At 36.6% G+C, this 20,433-nt stretch overlaps 1 protein-coding gene across 1 annotated transcript in view; it reads left to right on the forward strand.

The window, feature by feature from the left end:
• Window positions 1-20,433, forward strand: part of LOC100773941 (low-density lipoprotein receptor-related protein 1B) — a 1,050,824-nt gene that overhangs the window by 235,107 nt on the left and 795,284 nt on the right. Inside the window, exons 10-12 of the mRNA XM_035447074.1 lie at window positions 2,363-2,543; window positions 14,950-15,169; window positions 17,386-17,575. Coding sequence (XP_035302965.1) covers window positions 2,363-2,543; window positions 14,950-15,169; window positions 17,386-17,575 — 591 coding nt within the window. The remainder of the gene's footprint in view (window positions 1-2,362; window positions 2,544-14,949; window positions 15,170-17,385; window positions 17,576-20,433) is intronic.

Below are 20,433 nucleotides of genomic sequence, written 5' to 3' on the forward strand. Positions count from 1 at the left end.
CTTTTGAATATAAAACTCAAATGTTCATAACACACACCCCCTTCCTAATTCATAATTTCATTGAAGTAGGAATCAAAAACATGACAGCAATATATATCCTTTAACAATGTTTATTTATTGAGACAGAATAAATTGCTGCTTAAGCATTTGACCAGTGATAGAACATTACTGATTGCCCTTTTAGAGACAGATAAGGACTGGAGAATTGGCTCAGTGGATAGGAGCACTTTTTGATTTTGAAGTGATTCTGGTTCCATTCCAGCACCCACATGATGACTCACAACCATCCAGGGATCTGACATTCTCTTCTCATCTCTAAGGGCACTAGGCATTCATGCAGCACACAAATGTACTTTCAGGCAATCTAAAAACAAACAAAAAATGCTTTATTTTTGTATATGGGCTCTTAGATGAATTTTCTTGCTTGAAAAGTTACATTCACTATCAAAAGTCTTAATTTTTAAAAACCATGGTCCAAAACCTCAGCATTACAAAACCAGTCTTGGCTAAGTATTTCATTACTAAGGCTAAATTGGCTAAGGAAAAGATTATAATAGTAACTATTAGTAGCAAAACACAGTTCATACAGATTAACTACATTGTAGACATTATTTTAAGATATATTACAGCCTCAAAAAGTGAAGAAAAAATAATTTTTAGAAGAACTGAGAAGATAAACATATAAAAAATTTTACACATTCATTTAATTCTCAAAAACATCTTTTGAAATAATCACTGTCTTAAATTTAAGTATAAGGGCATTGTTTATGTAGAAAATAACACTTAAATAGCTTGTTAAGTTCTTATGCTGGTTGGTAAGGAGCAGTGTGGTTCACTGTTGTGGTCTCAATCACTTCTTACTTACAATTTAATTTTCAAAATTTGAATGAAACAATTAGATACCCGTTCCTTTCAATTTGTGCCTATTTGAATTAAATTCTGTTTTACTGTCACTATTATACATCCCTGAATGACTAAATATATTATATCCAGTTGAAAAGGTCCACTGGTAAAAACATTAGAAAATATTACTGAGTGAGCATTATAAAAGACAAAAATTAATAATAGCTAAAATGCTGTAAGAAGTTGCATTATCTCGGGGAATACTTTTAGGGTTCCATGCAGTAGGTCATTTATGACCTCCCTGCTGGACCAGTAGCTGGTTGACTTCTGGTTATGACCTCAGTTCAGGAGCAGTAGTTGTTTTACCCCGAGTTATACCGTCAGGGCAGGCAGTATTATTGCTTTCTCTCTATAGATAGATCAATGTGATGATTTATTTACAGTGCAAGTAATGAAATTTCCATCTAGAGAGTTATAGTGACAGCTATGTGTGAGAAAATACCAAAGTTACAAGTCAGGTAGCAACAGTAAAATTTTAAAAACAAGAAGATTATCCATCTTGCTTGTTTATCCTGAAATTGATTTCAAATAAAATATGGTTCGAAATTGACCCTTAGAACATGATAAATAGAAAAGAGCAAACAGCCATTCTCCACCACTATGTTAGAATAGAAAAGTGCTCAGGCCAATTAAACACCAATATTAACAGTCAAAATTAAACATTTCCTAAGCACAAGGCAAAATTAAGCTGTGAAGCTATTCTGTTATTTTGTAGCTACCTGGATAGAAATAATAAGCAAATGAATTTGACTTCCTTTTTATAAAATAGAAGGTTTGGATCAGATGAAATTTAAAATTCTTATAGTATCTCTGATTTATTATTTCCTGTACCTTATAGAAATTTACAAAAGGACCTTACAGTGCACATACAGGCAGCACCAAGTATACTCAGTGGGTTCAAAAGAGACCACATAAAGTTGAGACTGAAAAATAGTAGGGGATACAGGAAGAATAGAAGACTAAGGAAGGGGGACAGATTTCATTCAAAACATTATATGAAATGTGTGGATTTCTCAATAAAAATGTAAAATACTCAGAAGTTTTGCAGATGATTTTAGAAGTCATTGTTCATATTATTCACTTGTACTTATAGTCTTTTGCTGATGCAATTTGTATTTTCCTCTATTCTGTAGGTCACCTTGTTAGAACACATTGGCAGTCAGTTAAAACAGCATATGATTAGTTGTGAACACAGATAGTATTTTAATCCTTGTGATGACAGAGGGTCTATCATTTGAATAACAAGGAATGTAAAATAATTTTTTTAAAAAAATCTATGAAAAAGCACAATATGTTATAAAGATCTTGGTTTGCATTTCTTTTTGCTTTGTTTTTTTTTTTTTGTTTGTTTGTTTGCTTGCTTGTTTTGTGACACTTCATTAAACAGATCATTACTGATAGAAACTCATTTGACTTTATTTATATGATTAGTTTCTTTCCTGTTCTTACATTTGTATAGATTTGGATAATGTAGAAGGCATTGCAGTAGACTGGATTGGAAATAACCTTTACTGGACAAATGATGGTCAAAGAAAAACCATTAATGTGGCCAGGCTGGAAAAGGCTTCTCAGAGCCGGAAAACCCTTCTGGAGGGAGAAATGTCCCATCCCAGAGGAATAGTGGTGGATCCAGTCAATGGGTATGTAAGCCTGCTTCTGATATTTTTTGTTTTATATATATTAACAATTGCAATTTCTCTTTAGAGTCATATGAATTGGAGAATCCCCACGGGAATGGACAGATTGAGTTTTCCTCCTCGAAAATATACTAGATAAAAATAGCAAAATGCACTGAACTAAATAAAATAAACAATTATTTGAACACAGGATATGTTACTTCAATATTTAAAATTAAGCTGTATTAGATAACCTAACACTAGGACAAGTAATCATACAGTCAGAGTCTCTATTGGTTAAACTTTTAGGTTAATGAAATTTTGTGTATTGAGAACTAAACACACATTCTGTACAATTACTGTGAACTAGGCATTTTTCTAAAGTAGTTACTATGTTCATGTTGGCAACAGTCACAAAGTCTATTTAATGATAGCTGCTCTTCTTCCCTTTCTTTGAATAAAGGAATTAAATGATCAAGGTTCCTAGTTCATGCAATTGCTGACAGGGTGTGATTTTAAATCCAGGCAGTCTGTCCACAAAGGTTTCTTCTTCACACCATCCTATTCCTTATTGTGTGTCAGCAGCATCTCTAAGCTTACTTATGGTTTAAACATGGGAGCATGACCTTATAATTTTATAGTTAATATTGTATATAATATTATATGTAATATTAATATTTTTCCTTCAGACCTATGATATGAACATAAAATGTGAAAATTTGTTACAGAAATTAAACATTAATTGAACAGATTACCTAGTTTATATTTCTAGTTTCTGTATACATGTGTCCTTTCACAGCCAAGAAAACATGATTACAAATGGATAGTCTTTGAATTGATGCATACCTTAAAAACGAATAGTGTAAGGTGTCTATTCTACACTGAGATCAAAGAGACACAACTTCTAGAACTTTATTATTTGAAAATAACTTCAAACAAAAGCAGGGTACATCTACCAAGGGAGTAGATGAATCATTGAATGTGCTATCAATAAATAACTATACTTTAATTCTGTCATTTTCATGAATGACTTCCATGATTATTCTATTCTTGAAATATCCATTTCATGTTGTCTAAATCAACTTCAATCTAAATTTCCTTGGTGAAGATGAAATGTTAAAAGAGAACAAGATGATAATAGAGCTTTGTGTTTTATCTTCAGTGAAAAGATGGACTTGGAGGTGTCAGGTACACCCTCATTTCAAAGAGCTTAATACTACTTATGTCTGAAAACTGGTTTAGAAATCAGTGGGAGTAGCCATGGAAATCTGTGGCACGATTCTTTCAAGTAGTTATTGGAAACATGTCTGACAATAAAAAGGAGCATTAGCCCAGGAATTTGCATTCCAATGTTTCGAAATTTAAGTAAAATATTTTTAGAGTGAGAACTTTATGTTTTCTTTTGCTATCCCATAGCTCCATCTTTTAGAAGTACAAAGGGTAACTCATAATTCATTGCAGAGATATTCTTCATCAAAAGTATTAGACAATTCTGGGGTCAAAAGTATTACGACTTTCTTTAATTAAAAATCCAAGCAACTAACATATATCAATAGAAACATGGAGGGTAATAACTGCCCATCTAAAACGTGTGACTTTTGTGAATAGTACAAATTCACACAGCTACAAATAACAGCTATTGGAGCATATTGATAATGCTGCTCTATTCACAACAGCAAGGAAATAGAAGACTAGATGTCCTATAAATAGATGAATGGATAATGAATATGGAATACATACATGATGCCATTTTGTTAGCTGTAAAAAAAATTAAATTATAAAGTTTCAGGAAAATAAAGCTGGAAAATACATTAAGGTGGCTCAGACTCAGAAATACAATGTTTTCCTGTTGTCCCCTGAGTTCCCTCGGATCACATTTATGTGTATGTATGCATATAAGTGGAGATAAGTGTGTCTGTAGGCTGGAAAACTAGAAGGAAGCCCACAGCTGGAAGAAAGGAGGCATGGATGAAATGTAGCCAAAGGGGCACATGTGACATGAGAACAGAGAGGAAGCTGTCTAGGGAATGTATCAAACCTTAGAAGCAGAGATAGCAGCTCAAGAAGAACTCAGGGAGAATTAACAATAACAAATTGTGTTTGCAAATGCTACAATGAAACCTTGTGTGTATGTTAAGTTTTTCAAATAACAAAAATAAAGAGGTGTGAAATAGAGAGTGAGGGCAAAAGAAAGAACAGATCAAGGAGGGAGGTGTAAACTCGAGGGTTTATCAGTGTGGCGATGAGGATGAGTTTGGACTCATTTAGCTAACTGATTTATTTTAAGGGTTTCAACATAAAAACCATATTTATATATTGGAAGCTCATTTGGGTCTTAGCATCAGTAATAATGGTAGAAAGGTGGCCATGGCAACAGGAGATAATGAAGGATTAGACCCAAATGCAACAAGCTGACAACAGAATGGAGCTGTAGAATGAACAGAGCTAGTGGCACTATGTTACGATAAATCTTTTTGCTAAAAGCCACACAAGCCCCACCGCCACATGTGCACTTTACGCCAGCCGCCCGCCTGAGTTAGGGCCCCAATTAATGCACAGAGAGACTTGTATTAGGTACAAATGCTGCTTGACCAATGACTAGGATTTCTCATCTGTTAGCTCAGTCTTAATTATCATAAATCTATACATTTTATAAGACTTATCTTATAGACGATGCCTTTCACCTGCACCCTCTCTTGCCGGTGGCTCACATGACACCGCTGGGGGAGGAAGGGAAAAAAAGGGCCACTTCCTGTTTCTCCTTGCTAAATATGAGTCTCCTTGCTATGTCACTTCTGGCCTGGATCACCACTTCTCTATTACATTTCCCAGAATCCTCTTTGACTCCTAGTCCTGTCCAACTTGCTGTTTCATTGGCCAAACAGAACTTTATTTAACAATCAATAAGATGACAGAAGTACTTCCCCCATCAGCACTATCCCTGACACTGGCTGCTACTGGTGAACCAACTCTGTTCCAGTATCTCACATGACACCATCTATACAAACAATAGCTCTCTAGTTTAGCTTTCTCACAACATTATCTCTGTAATGTATGTCCACAGCTGAGTACAGAATTTCCACAATAAGCATCAGGCATTGCTCTCTGAAGTTATAATGTGAGACCACACATTTTAGCTATTAGGTAGATACTGTGTCAATAAGCCAAATTAAGTCTTCAGTGGGAAACTGATCACTATTACGTCCATGGCCGTGGAGCTTTTAATGATTTACATATTTTAGGAATTCACCAATTAACTCTGCAATTCCATTTGTGAGCATAATTATTCTCAACAAATCCAAACTTACTACTTCTAGTACAGTTATAAATAAGGGATAGGTATCTCTTAATTATAATCTTAATTGGAATTAGCAGATATTCAGTGTTTAATACTACACAAAGAATGTGTATAACACATATTCTAGAAAATGACTAAGGAATCAAAGAAAGACCTTATCTTTATTCTTGTCTGCAGATAGGTTGGGAACAGACTCTATAAAGACAATGCATTTTACCAGGCCTTTAAAGTAAAGGTAGATACTTTTTGTCTGCATTAACTGAAGGCACCGGTGAGTAACCACAATTGTAAATTATTTTATTTATCTTGCTCCCTACTTATTTTCTAGGCTTTTTTGCTGCTTTTATTTATTTAAGAATAATCATTTTCCTTGATTATAAGACATTTTAAATGTTTAAGCAGATAGTGGAACATGTAGATAATTGTAGAGTAAAAGGTCTGTGCCTACTTCTGGGTTTGAAAACCTACTAATACCCACCAATTCCTGAGATTGAAATCCCACCAATCCCTGAGTTTCCAAACCCACCAATTCCTGAGCCTCAAAACCTACCAATCCCTGAGGCTCAAAACACATCAATACCTAAGCTCAAAACCCCACCAGCCCCTGGGCTTGGCTTGAAATTTCACCAATACCCACCCTAGAAATCTCCAGTGGAAAAATTCCACCCACCCCCTTGAAACCCCTGCTTTCTTCTCAGTTCTCAGCTGTTTCTTGTCTGTGCAGAGACAGCCACTCTCTTGTGTTTCTTTCAGTAAATCTCTTATGTAAGGTTTGTTGCTCAGTATTATTCTGTGGTATTCCTTGATTTGTGACTGCCAGGATATTTTTCCTTCCAGAGATATAAAAACTCCATTGGGGAAGTTTTTCACCTCAGAACTGTAACACTAACTAGGTTAGGCTCCCCTGGTGCCTCCTCCCCATCAGTGTCTGATATACACTGGAACCTCACCCCTCATCTTCAATCCAAATGCAACAGAATCATCTTCATGTTCACTGATTGCTTAGTTTCTCAGCACTGTACTGCAAAGCAGCAACTTGGTAAATTCCCCTTTTAGTTGGTGCAAATGCTTCCCTGATTGCAAATAAGTTTGTGTTGAGTACTTGGCATCCCTCGGCTACTCTTGGAGGCCCAGGTACCTCCAGCTACAGTATTCAGGGATATGGTTGGCCCTCTTAACCTGACTCCATCCTTTACACAAACTTAGAGCTATAATCCTGGAACTTGCTTAGGCCCAAACAGGCTATTTCAGCTCTTCCTGTCCTCTTCCACTATCTTCACTTTGGAGCTGCCCATAATCCCAGAGCTCCTTTAGCCCCTTTTGCTAGTACATTTCCCAATACTTTCCAATGGATGAAACCTCCTTCCTGAGCTCAGTTTTTGTTGCCTATAAGAAAGCCTTGGGGACTCAGCCAAAGCGTTGGTACCAGACACCAAGTCTCCTCAACAGGGTAATAGTCCTGACCCCACACCCTATTGAGGGCAGAGACACCCCACTGAGCGAATTGGTCCTCATTAGGTCTTCTGAGTCCTGGGGATGCCCTCAACTACAGGTTTCCTCAACCCGCCCTTCTCATCCATGGGAACAGTTTCATCCATACCCTCTCATTACCTGTTGGAATGACTTTAGAAAACCTGTAGCATTTTCATCTGGCACCCAGCCTGAAGGAACCTAAACTTGTTCACCTTTGCAATCAAATTCTGCCTCAGTACCCAATAGGGAATGAAAGCAAATGCCTTTCTAATGGCACTCTCAATCCCAATATTACTCAGGATCTTTACAACTACTGCAAGCATTTAAGGGAATGGAAAGAGACTCCGTAAATCCAAGCTTTCTCTTACCTCTGCTCCAAGCCTTCTCTCTGTTCTTCCTGTTCCCCAACTCAGCTCTTCCTAGCCATGAAGCCTAAACAATATGATTCCTCCATTACTTTATATCCAGCTCTCCATTGCAGGTCTCAACCCACAACCCCTTCTCCTTCTCCAGCCTCTCCAGTTTCCCTTTCTTCCTCCTTGGCAACAGGCCTCCTAAATCAACCTTCTCTGTTGCCTACTTTCAGACCACTGGCAGCCCCCAGTCTTCCTCCTTCTAGTTCCCTTTCCACCTTGGGAATCCCTCAACTTCCTACCTTGCCTAAACAGGTCATAGCGCTCTATTTGCAGGAGGTTGCCAGAGTGTTCATCTTGGTCAGGGTATATTTCCCCTTCATATTAAGCACATTCTCTTAAATAGAAAGGAGATTAGAATCATATACTACTAACTTATCCCTTATTAAAGCATTCCAATATATTAATCTTAGAACCTTATTGTCTAGGATGTTTATATGATTCTCATCAACAATCTTTTCCTTGGAAATCCCAGATGAGTCTGGCACCTAGATAAGATGCATACAGATTAAATCCACCAAATGAATGTCACCCACCCAACTGGGGCTGCAGCAGTCCCCGACTAGGGGAAATTCTTGCTAGAGATCACTTTATAACTTGCCTCCTGGCCAGTCTCTGCAAGGCCACCTTAAATCAGTAAGTTATGAAAAAAATAAAATGTTATCCAGGACAAAATGAAAACCCATCTCAATCCCTAAACTGCCATACAAAGGCATATCAATCTTAAAACATACCAATCTGAATGCCAATACCCCAAATGGAACTCCTTATGAACAACTTCTTATGTCAGAATTTCCCTGATATTAGGGCCAAACTTAAACATCTAGATAGGGAACCCTGACTCCACTGTGTGTGTGTGTGTGTGTGTGTGTGTGTGTGTACAACAAAATTAACTTTAAATTTGGATCAGTATACCAAAATCTAATTCAGTGCAAAATATCTGAGATTAATAGTTGACTTTTTATCCTATACTCCTATATTTCCCTAAATATAGCAAATACCCAGGACCCATCAAATAACCAAAAGCCATAATCCAACTCCTGCAAATGTGGGTATTGTTTTCTCTGGACTGCTTCCTGTTTTCTGTGGGTGAAGGCATCTTTAGGGGCCCCTGAAAAAGGTGAGATAAAGGCCTAGTCCTGGGAAGACCAGCTGTAGCCTTTGTTGACAGATATCACAAGTTTCAGGAGGTCTCCCTTATTCAAACATAATCCATATTAACCTGGAAGGAATCCACACCCTCTTTTTCCTAAGGAAACAAAAGCAAACCTGCTCCTACAGAGGAATATGTTTTTTGACTTCTTTATTAAAGTTAAGGCATTCCAAAAGTAAATAGCCTGGTTTAATTTAGCAGTCCAGTTCATAATCCCATGTCTGTCAGAAGATGTTTTTTGCTCATCAACATAAAGAAATTCAATATCAGCACAATAAGAAAGAAGATCCAGACTCCCTTTGTATTTCCCATTTTTTTATTATTCTACTTCTCACTTTAAAGACTTGATTTTGAGCTATTTATTTCTATGACTGTCCATACTCTTATTTTTTTTTTCTTAAGCCAACGTACATTGTAAAACACAGTGGTGTAACCTGTCTAGAGGTTTTGTTGTTGTTGTTGACTTCCTTGTGAACCTCTTTTACTTCCTATACTTTAGTCTTTTTGAAGATAACATATTTAACTAGAGTTACAAGAAATTATGTGTCCATATGGGTGCTTGGAATTGAACCTAGTCCTCTGTAAGAGTAGCATGTGCTCTTAACTGATTTTCATCTCTCAAGCCCAATCTTTTAGTGTTTTTTTTCTTTTTGACTATGTGAACACACGTTAAACTGTTAAGCTTCAGCTGGGTCCTCCATTGCACAGCTCTGGCTGGCTCTGTCTGTTTCTCAGTTCATGAGAAGCAAGCCTAAAGCTCATCACCCAGAGGAGTTAAATGACTAGGAACTGCATTCAATGTTTCTAGCTGTAGGAAGCATGTACCTGTGCTGTGACATGCATTTATTTTACTATTTTGCCATTTCTTTTGAGCACTGCCCTGCATTTTGAACAGCAGAGCCTCTTAAAGGAGACCTGTCCTTTTTCTTTTTTCTTTCTTTTATTTCCCCCAGCTTTCTCAGGTCATACATGGAAATAGAAGCCCCTGGTTAGTATGCCAATATGTTGTTGATTTTTTTTTACTCTTTGCTGTTTTTTGGGGGGGAGGGGTGGCTTTCACCTAGCTCCCAAATAAATCACACAGGGAGGCTTACTCTTTCTTATCAATGCTCAGCCTCAGCTTGGATGTTTCTTGTCAGCTTTTCCTAATTTTAAATTATCCCATCTACATTTTGCTTCTCTGCTTTAACCTTGTTTTGTCTCTTTTCATCCCTTCTGATTCTGTGTCTGGGTGTCTGGCCCTGTGGCTAAGTCACTGGCCTCTGGGGTTCGCCTCCCCTCCTTTGACCCCTTTTCTCTGTTTTTCTCCTTCTATTTATTCTCTCTGCCTGACAGCCCTGCCATCCTTTCTCCTGTCTTGCTATTGGATATTCACCTCTTTATTAGACCAATCCGGTTATTTGGACATACAAAGTAACACAGTTTCAGAGTGTTAAACAAATGTAACATAAAAGAATGCAACCCATCTTTGCTCTCCTCCAGTTTCAAAATGAGCTCTCACATATGCCAGTTTTGAAGCCCGACTCCATTGCATCTTGCCCATTCTTTCTACCTTCTCCTACTCACTCCCATCAATTTCAGTGTTTGTGTGTGGAGATTAGATCTTAAGCTTGTCTTGCTAGCTCTTATAACTAAAATGAACCTATTTATTTTAATCTATATTCTGTTCCATTGTTTGTTATTTCATCTCTCCATACTGCTCATGCTGCTTCCTCCACATTTGGCTGGTGACTTCACCTTCTTTTACCCAAGAGTTCTCACTCTCTCTGCCCTGAAATCCTACCTATACCTCCTGCCTGGTTATTGGCTGTCTAGTTTTTATTACACCAATCACAGCAATACACATCCACACAGTATACATATATTCCACCATACAAACTAGAGATTACTGTCTATGTTGTCCACAGACACATGGAGGCTGCCTTTGTCAGTCCTGTAGTTGACATGATGCATCTTCAAGAAGGTGTTCCACCTTTTGTGGAAAATAAGACATTTTTCATGTCCTAATTAAGGACCCATGGCATCCAGGATGAGACAGTCATGGATAATACAGCATTCATAGCTGTCCATCAAGCATGATAAAAATAACATAGGGTTTTTGCCCTAATTTCTCAATCTTTAGGTGTAAACAAGGAAGAATAAATATCCAACACTCCTCAAAGGTCCTTCCTTCCTAACATCACCCTTTTTAAACCCTTGGTTATTCCATCTCTTGCTTCAGACTTTAACCTCTGTGTATCAGCTATTAAACAATACTATTCCTGGATATTTTTGGAGATGCTGGTTGTGTGTCCCTCTGAAGTAAAACTCTCACAACCACCATTTGTGGCCTCACCCATTGATCTACTAGACTCTCATTTCAATGTTCATTATTAACTCTTCTGAGCCAAATACCACTATTATCTCTTATCTCTCCTACTTCTCTCTCTTCGGTATCACAGACTGCTTTAACTGCTCAAACACAAAACTTATGGCCACACTGGATTCCTCAGACAGTAACAATAACTTGACCCCCAACACAATTACCAAGCCCTTGTGCCTCAATATTCACAATGTCTTGATCATCTGAGGCACTAATGTTCACCACTTCCTATCAGCTGGGTGGTCTGGGCCTTATGCCCAGGTGTTCCTTTTCCAAAAATTAGTAGTAGCACCCAGGGAGAAAAGCTTGCTGGATCTACTCACAGGGCTTATAGTAGCAAGGCATAACAAACAAGTGGTTCATATCTTATCCCTTCTTGTGGCCCTGGGAATGACTGCTAGTGTTGCTACTGAAACAACAGAACTGACTTCTTCCCTATCTTTTTATTATCAGCTTTCCTCTCAGTTTATCTAGGACCTCAAATTGATGGCTCAGACCACCCTCACCCACCAGGGCCAAACAGCCCCACTGGCTTCATAGTGTTACAAATTCAGTGAGGATTACATTTGCTAACAACAGAGATGGGTGACCTCTGCCTCTTCCTTAGGAAGGAATGTAGCTTTTATGTCAACTAGTTGAAATTAGAAAAAAAAAAAAAAAGTTATGACAACCTCCAGACAGACCTCCCAAAACTGTAAGGAACAGCCCAATGCTTCTGGATGTTGGATCTTTGGCAGTCCAATATAAAATTGGGTATTGCCTTACTTCACTTGATCTTAAACAAAAGGCCAAGAAGTGATGACTACTGCCTTTCTTAATGCCCTTTCCTACTTTCCTTGATCTTACTAGCACATCCTGCTTCATAAAATTTTCCCCAAGGACTTCACTGCCCCCAATCAACAGGAATTGATTGGTCTACTTTTCCCAACCATAGATTATGGGTTTTTGTTTTTGTTTTTTGTTTTTTGTTTTTTGTATATATAATAAACCAGTAGAGAGGACTGTAGGGTCTGAGCCCACTTCTAGGTTTGAAAACCCAACAATCACAAACTTAAAATCCCACCAATCCCTGGGCTTGGTTTGGAATTCCAACAATCCCTATCCTAGAAATCTCCACTTTGGAAAACTCTGACTCGATATAAACTCTATATAAACCCTGCCTCCTGCTCAGTTTCTGGTGCTTCTCCCTGAGCAGAGGCAGCCACCTTCTTGTGCCTCTTTCATTAAAGCTGTTTGTGAGGTTTGTTGTGCATCGTGACTTTGTGGTATTCCTTTGCCTTCAACTGTCAGAATATCTATCCCCTCATACCTGCAACACCTCCATTGGGGAAATCTTTCTTCTCAGACCAGGAGCCCTTCCATTGATTAAGTCTTTGCCTTCAGTACTGTAACACAAAAGTCTTATACATACATGGCATCGACCTGACCAACATAGTTTATTAAAAAGTTTTTTTTGTTTTGTTTTATTTTTAAATGGGTGGATCATCATGTTGAGCAAAATAAACTCAAAAAGATAAAAGCTACTTTACCTTTCCTATATGTAATCTAGATTTAAATATGTATGTGTATTTATGTGTGTAAACCTCAAAAGTAGAAATAAATAAGAAATATATTTTTAATATTTTTCTGTTTAAAAATAAACTTAGGTACTGGATCAGTTCACAACAATTCTTAATTTGAACAGCGTCCTGACCCATGTAGCTTAGATAGGGAAAACTTACTGGGTGGTGAGAGAAAGAAGAATGACAGACACAGAAAATCTGGGGTCAGGCAGTCTGTGTGTGCTGATGCAGCCACATCTACAATGATTGGGAACCTCAGTGTTTTTATTATGTACATCACAGAGGGAGGGCTTATCTAATCCCTGTAGGAGGTCTTTGTGGGTACAAATCTCTGTCTGTATGCTCAGAGATGAGAAAGCTGCAGTTGGCTTGTTTGAATACACACTGATCAATTGTCTGTAAACACTCATAATTGACCAGAGAAGAAGGCTTTGCCAATTTTGAGCCATATGGGGAAAATTTTGCCAGTTTCCAAAGGGCCCAAGGCCTCAATCCTTTTCAAGTCTGTATCCTTATCAACAATACACCTTCATGCAGAACTTTAGTGAATTGGAGATTCATTCAATCCTTACAGAACAGCAAAGCAGTAAGCATCCGTAATAGATGTTCAAGTCATCACAAGCCTGTTTTTTTGTGTGTGGGAGAATGCATATATATACACGTGAACACATTTATATCTGTGAATCAGGATATATAGCTATAGCTATTTACAGGATGCAGTAAAATGTGTATGTCATGATACATAGGGAGCACTAAGGGGAAAGATGATTCAAGTTTCAAAAATGTGTAATTTAGTAATAAGAATAAAACTGTTTTAATTAAGTGAATATAATGATTTTAGAAAATGTCATTAAAGTTGAAATATCCTGCAATTTATGCATGCCAACTTGTATTAATGAAATTAAACATTTGTGCATGGTCGTGGTATTAGAGAAAATACAGCTTCTGTTTTGTTAGTTCCTAAGTTGTCACAATGATTAAAGCCCTTGTAGGGAATGCAGGATAGAACGAAGCATACTGACATCCATCAGATTAATACTCTATGCAGTCTCAACAGGAAATCAAAATAATTGTCACCTGCTAAGATAATTTGAAATAGATCTTAATTGATATAAAATAATGGAGGATATATTCTCATCTTTCATGTATCAGCCATTTTGAACCCTTGTAGAATTCTTAGTCGGGATATAGAATTTACCCAAATTATGTCAGAAATTCCTCAGGGTCCACACAAGGGAGGAAAAGACATCAGGGGACATACTTAAGGCCCCCAGCTTAGATAAGCATTGGGTCTTTAGAGAGCTGAGTCTGGAATGCAAAATGAAACTCCAATTTAATTAATAACACAGGAACTTTCACATGACCTGAGATCAACACATATTGTGTGATTTAACCTTATTCATGAGGGATTTGGAACGGTAGCTCCAGGCTCGCTCTCCCACTGTTACAGCTTACACAAAAGATTCGTTTATAAAGGGAGGTGTTTTGTTTGAGATAGAAATTAAAAGCTCAAAATCTCAAGGTCAGTCAACCTGCTGTTATTAAACTTATGTGCAGCTAAATCATCTTTTGTGGATTTGGGGGTAATAACAAGCAGCAATAAAGCATAGATAATTTGCATCAGGAAGACAAATTGGATCTTGCCAAATAAAGCCAGTATGACTGTGACCTTTAGAACAAAGGCAATCTAGTTGCCTATCTAAAAAACTCTAATTCATATGAATTAAATAAAGTTTGGAGTCGATCATTAACTGTGATGTGGGTTCTCATGTCAGCTGCCTGCCTTCTAATCACTGAGCCAATTATGCATTTTGTGGAACAACATTTAAAGGTAATACTGCATAAAAAATCAGGATGCAAAGAAAATAGCTATTTGGTATTTACCACTGTTCCAATTATTGTATTAGATAAGCCTCAGTGGCTGTTGGAAGGTTTTCTGTGATCTTTGGGGAAATGGTAGTTTATAGTGGGTTTTCTGTGGTGAGGCTACATGGTCTGTATAGTGGCCTTGGCTCTCCTGGATTCACAGACGTATCTGGTTCAGAAAGATAAGTGTTTAGATAGAAGATATCAGAAAGTCATTGTTTGGAAGAACCAAACCCGGGGGAGTGCTCTCTACAGGGTGGCTACTGGAGATAACAAAATGCACTCTTGTTTCTCATGTCCTAGTTGGATGTATTGGACAGACTGGGAGGAAGATAAAATAGATGACAGCGTGGGAAGGATTGAGAAGGCTTGGATGGATGGCTTCAATCGACAGATTTTTGTGACTTCAAAGATGCTGTGGCCAAACGGCTTAACGCTGGACTTTCGCACCAACACATTATATTGGTGTGATGCCTACTACGATCATATTGAAAAAGTATTTTTGAATGGAACTCACAGAAAGGTAAAAGACAAGTGCTGCTGTTTTTAACCCGCAGGCTTCTTCCACAGAGCCTTGTTGTGTTGTGTTAAAAATACTTTCAAGTTTATTTTTACCCCTCTGTGGTGGCTGCCAATAGTCTCCATGGGGTGGCTAAAGGAGCTGAGTATTAAGCCGTGCAGCTGGCACTGGCCTCCAGGATGCCAGACCCAGTTCACTGTGGTATGCCAGGATTTGTGGGTTTATTTTTTAAAGAAGCTCTCCTGGTAGCAGAGCTGTTTTTACAATGCAGCTCTTCTACATTATTGATAGCTTTACCGTGACCGAGCAACCTCTCTCTATTTGAATATGTTCAATATTTGCAGCCGAAATTTAGACAAAGTAATTATACTGCATTCATTTGAGTAAAGAACTTTGTGATGCTCAACCTGAGATGCATCTGGGAATGGGCTGAATTCCAAGGCTATCAGTGCAAATAGATGTGAATGTGCTCTAGTTTATTTTGCTGAAATGCTCGTAAAATATTCTGACAATGTGGGATAATACTGACAATTGTGTAACTGAGGGAATGATGGCGCTAGATAACAAAATCATCAACTTGCTGCTTTGTCTTCAGTTATTAACAACCTAGAGACCCATGGAATAACTTCCACTTTGAAGTAAATGGTAAAGAAAGTGTAAGCTAGATGTTTCCCAAATGTGTCGTTGATGTAAGTTCCTTTCTAGATTTGAATTCCAAATGGTAAGTTCATGCTACTCATTAAGAATTCTTTTTGAGAAATAAATAGTACTGTAATCAGTTTGGTCTTTGGTGTTCACAAATGATAGTCAAATATTTTCCAAGATGTATAAAATTTATTGGCATGTACCATAATGCCATGTAACTCTGATGTACTAACTAAATGTCTGTGCTTTCTTTGAAGATGTTAGTATATATACTACATATATATACTAAATATATGTAGTATATATATATATGTATATATATATATATATATATATAACCATAATGTGTTATAATATGTAACTATATATAGCATATATAGCATACCATATAAGATGTTAATATATATATATATATACACAACATACATTCATATATACAGACTAATACCTTCAAATGATATACATAATGTGTATAATTCCATGGTTATCATGTTTTAGGTTCTTATGTATCTTATTCTTTTGTATATCACAATTTAACTGGAGAATTTAATTAAAAGGAGCACAATTGCCATGTGGCAGTATCACATAACTTTAACTCCAGCACTAAGAATGAAGCTGGCCTGGTCTGCAAACCAGCTTGCATGAGAGCCAGGGCTGTTACACAGAGAAACCTTGTCTTCAAAAACAAAAACACAAAACAACAACCAAAAAAAAAAAAAAAAACAAAGCAGCATAATTTTAATTTTCATAAATTACATTTGCAAGTTCCTTAAATTTTGAATAATGATTGAAAAAGAATGCATTGCTTTCTTAGTAGCATATAGTATTATTTTATAAATAATGAAAGGTAAGAAATAAGTCCATGCTGAGGGTCTAGTACATTTACTGTCTATCAAGTCCATGTGCAAGATGACTTGACTGTTCTCCTGATTCAGAACTGCAACATATAGAAGGAAATTAAATAATAAAATAACACAATCAAAATTTATCCTCATTAGCAAGTCATATCTATGTAGAATTAAAACCTTTCCCTTCCTTGTTATTTCCTGGATTTCTTCAATTTTCATTGGCCCAATTATTCTAGAAAGTCTTTCCCATTAACACAGCCATTTAAACATTTCATTTCAATTGATTATTCTATGAGGGTCATGGGTGATTATATGTGCATGATTGTGAGTTTGTGTGTATGCATGTGTTTTTATGTATGTATCCATACAGTGATTTTTTGATTAACTTCCATCCAAGGGAATAATAAATATCACACAGAAGAGAGAAGTAAAGGTGAGCAAAGCCATTTTAATGTTTGCATTCTTGATTATATCAGCAGTGGCATTTATGAGAGAAATTTAGACAGATGAAGTGTTGACTATCTTCTTCAAATTGAATATACCCAAAACAAGAAAAAAGCTCACATTGTAAAAGTATCTTCTGTAAATCTAATCTGATATAATATGAGTTAAGACTGTAATTAGATTGTTCTCTGGTATGACTATATGAATATTATTTACTTAAATAGTGATGTTTATATAGTCTTGATTTATGCAGTACATTCATGTTTATTTCATATTTTACAGATTGTTTACAGTGGGAAAGAATTGAATCATCCTTTTGGATTATCACATCATGGGAATTATGTGTTCTGGACAGATTACATGAATGGTTCCATTTTTCAACTAGATTTGATAACCAGTGATGTGACATTGCTGAGGCATGAAAGAGCACCCCTGTTTGGGCTTCAGATTTATGATCCACGAAAGCAACAAGGTATTAAAATATCAAAACTATTTTCAACATTTCACATGTAGTAAGACTTCACTATAGTAACACAAAGTTTTGTTTGACAATGTTGGTGGTTTTATAAAAACTTGCCAGTTCACTGTAAGTCACTCAAATCTTAGAGCTTGTTACCATAAAAATACATTTCTTGTTCGTATGTAGCCTGAGTGAGGAAACCAGGCAATTCTGCTCAAGAGAAATCGAGGTTTCTCAAACATTTCTTTTTCCACATCATATGTAGTGAAAACATGCATATATATATATATATATATATATATATATATATATATATATACATATATATATATATATATCACCAAAGAATAGTAGTTGAGGTAAGCAGTGAGGAAAACTTTCTTACACTGAAAGAGGAATTGAATAATTGAAAAAAGATGAATTTCACATGCAGGCTTTAATGACAAGCTTGTTTGGCATTGTCTGGTTAGGCTCCACATGCAGTTAAAGAATGTGTAAAGATAAAGTGGAACAACCTACTGCAAAAACCTCACCTCATTAAAATCAGATTGCATTGTTACATTTTATCCTCATGAGTTATTAATATTTATTATTCCACCACAATTACCATGACTCATAACTTAGATGGTAAGCACTGAAAACAACTTAGCAAATGATATGGTAGATGTTTTATGATTTTTAAATAGTTGCTATTCCTTTATAATGTAGATATCCTTATAAATATTTAATGACCATGCATCACAATAAATTTAGATTGAATATATTGCACCCTTAATTTTCTGATACATGTCTTGTCAGTAGGGATTTCAGTAACATCAAGGTTTTGAAAGGTGTTTGCATTAACGTAGTTATCTTAAACAGACCACCTCATTCCTGAGCCTCAGGTTTCCTCCTTTATTAAAAGTACTCTATCTACAGACAAATAAAGTGATAAGAATGCTAAATAATACGGGCTAATTCTTGATTAAATTATCTTTTAAAAAGGACAAAATTGGTGTTATCTGGACTAGTACAAGGAGAAGAATGAAAAATAGAGAAAATTGCTGGAGAGGGCAATTCTCTCCTAGCATTCACACATACCAATCTCACACTTTTGCTGCACACATTTCATTTGCCAGGGTTATACAGGAAGTGTTCCTTCTCCCTTCCCCACAGCCTCACTTCCTCCTCTCCCTTCTTTCCCTTTTCCTCAGAACTGGTAATTGGTATTCCTTCTTGCTAGTCAAGAGCTCTTCTACTAAGTCCCTTTCCTGTCTTTAGAACCATCTACTCTAAGTGTCATTTCTCAACTCCCTTGAGCCAGAATTCATTCTACAGACTTCATAGACGGTATTCTTCTGGTTTGTCTTAGAAAAAATATCTTGTCCAAATAAAATGGACTTGGGCTTAAGCAATGGCCTGTGATCCTTTTCAGACTTTGTAATCATGAAATATTCAATGTAGATCAGAAATATATCCTTTACCAAATTGTTGTGAGGATCAAATAATCATGTGTTATATTAAAAATAAATCTCACAAGACATAGAACATGTGAGACAATTCACAACTTTTTATATATCACCTCAGGAAAAATACTCAGTTCAAAATTTTCTTTATATAAATTCCACTTAAATATTTAAAGCAATAATTATTATCAAAGTGATGTGCAATAAATTGTGTTTCTCAAACACAGCAGTATATCTGCTTTTTGAAAAATACTTAGATTATAATTAATAAGTACTGTCATTGGATAAAGAATTGCTTTTTTAAAAGTTCTTTTACCATTGTATTTCAAGAGATCATAATTACTAAGCTCATTATGAATGCTCAATTAGAAATGATTATGTTCTGTTCTACTTAAAAATGTGTCCATTCCAACTGATAGATTGTTTTTACTAACTTAGGTGGACTAATAAATTAGCTTCAGTTCCTATCTAATCATCCTACATCTAATGATTGTCTACAACTATACCAATCACTGAACTATAGCACATTATAGAAAGAATTCCTAGTTAGTACCTTTGGACAGGAGTCAATACTCATTGATTTTAGATAATCTACAAAAGATATGTTGTTTTCCATGTTTAATTGTATTGATTAAGACAAGATAATTACAAAGTAAAAGGAATTAAGATTTTTAGATATAGGCAACTCAATCTACAGTGGTGCAGTTTTTCTTCTAATTGTCCTTTTCCTTCCAACTTCTGAACATAAGATACTAAATTTTTAAAATATACAGTGAATATAATATTTGGTATCCTTTCTATTAAGACTTTAACAATATTTTATTTTATGCATACAAATGTTTTGTCTGCACAAATGTCTGTGCACTTTGGTTCCTTGAGGAGACCAAAAGAAGGTGTTAGCTCTCCTGGGACTCGAATCAGAGGTGATTGAAAGCTGTTATGTGGGTACTGGGAATCACATCTGACTCTTCTGCTGATCAATCTTTTCAGCTGCAGTTTATCTATTCTTTATCTAAAGGGTAATACAGGAACTGAATAGGCAACCAGATCCTTTGAGAGTAGGCTCTAACATTTTTTACTTCCAGTGGGGGAGAAAATGTTACTGTAAGACCCTCAGAAAGCTGAGGCTTCCAGAATCTTAGCCCAGGACGGCGGCCACCCCAAACACAGAATGGAGGCGAAAGCTTGATGCAAACTGCATGAGGCTTTATTGTAGTTTTACGAGCTAACCCCATGTTAGCTGGGGTCTTTTACCCACCCGCCATGGCAGACGGCTAGAAAAAGACGGCTCCTTGGGTCTCCCAAAAGATCTTATAGGGCAGCGTAAGGGGAGTGTCTAGGGGTACGCACAGGCTCACGATTGGTGTGCCTCCAGGCTTGGAGGGCTTGCCCTGTGTTGATTGGTCAACTGGTTGTTATGGCCCA

Source organism: Cricetulus griseus, chromosome 6, assembly GCF_003668045.3.
Source record: "Cricetulus griseus strain 17A/GY chromosome 6, alternate assembly CriGri-PICRH-1.0, whole genome shotgun sequence".
Taxonomy (NCBI): Eukaryota; Metazoa; Chordata; class Mammalia; order Rodentia; family Cricetidae; genus Cricetulus; species Cricetulus griseus.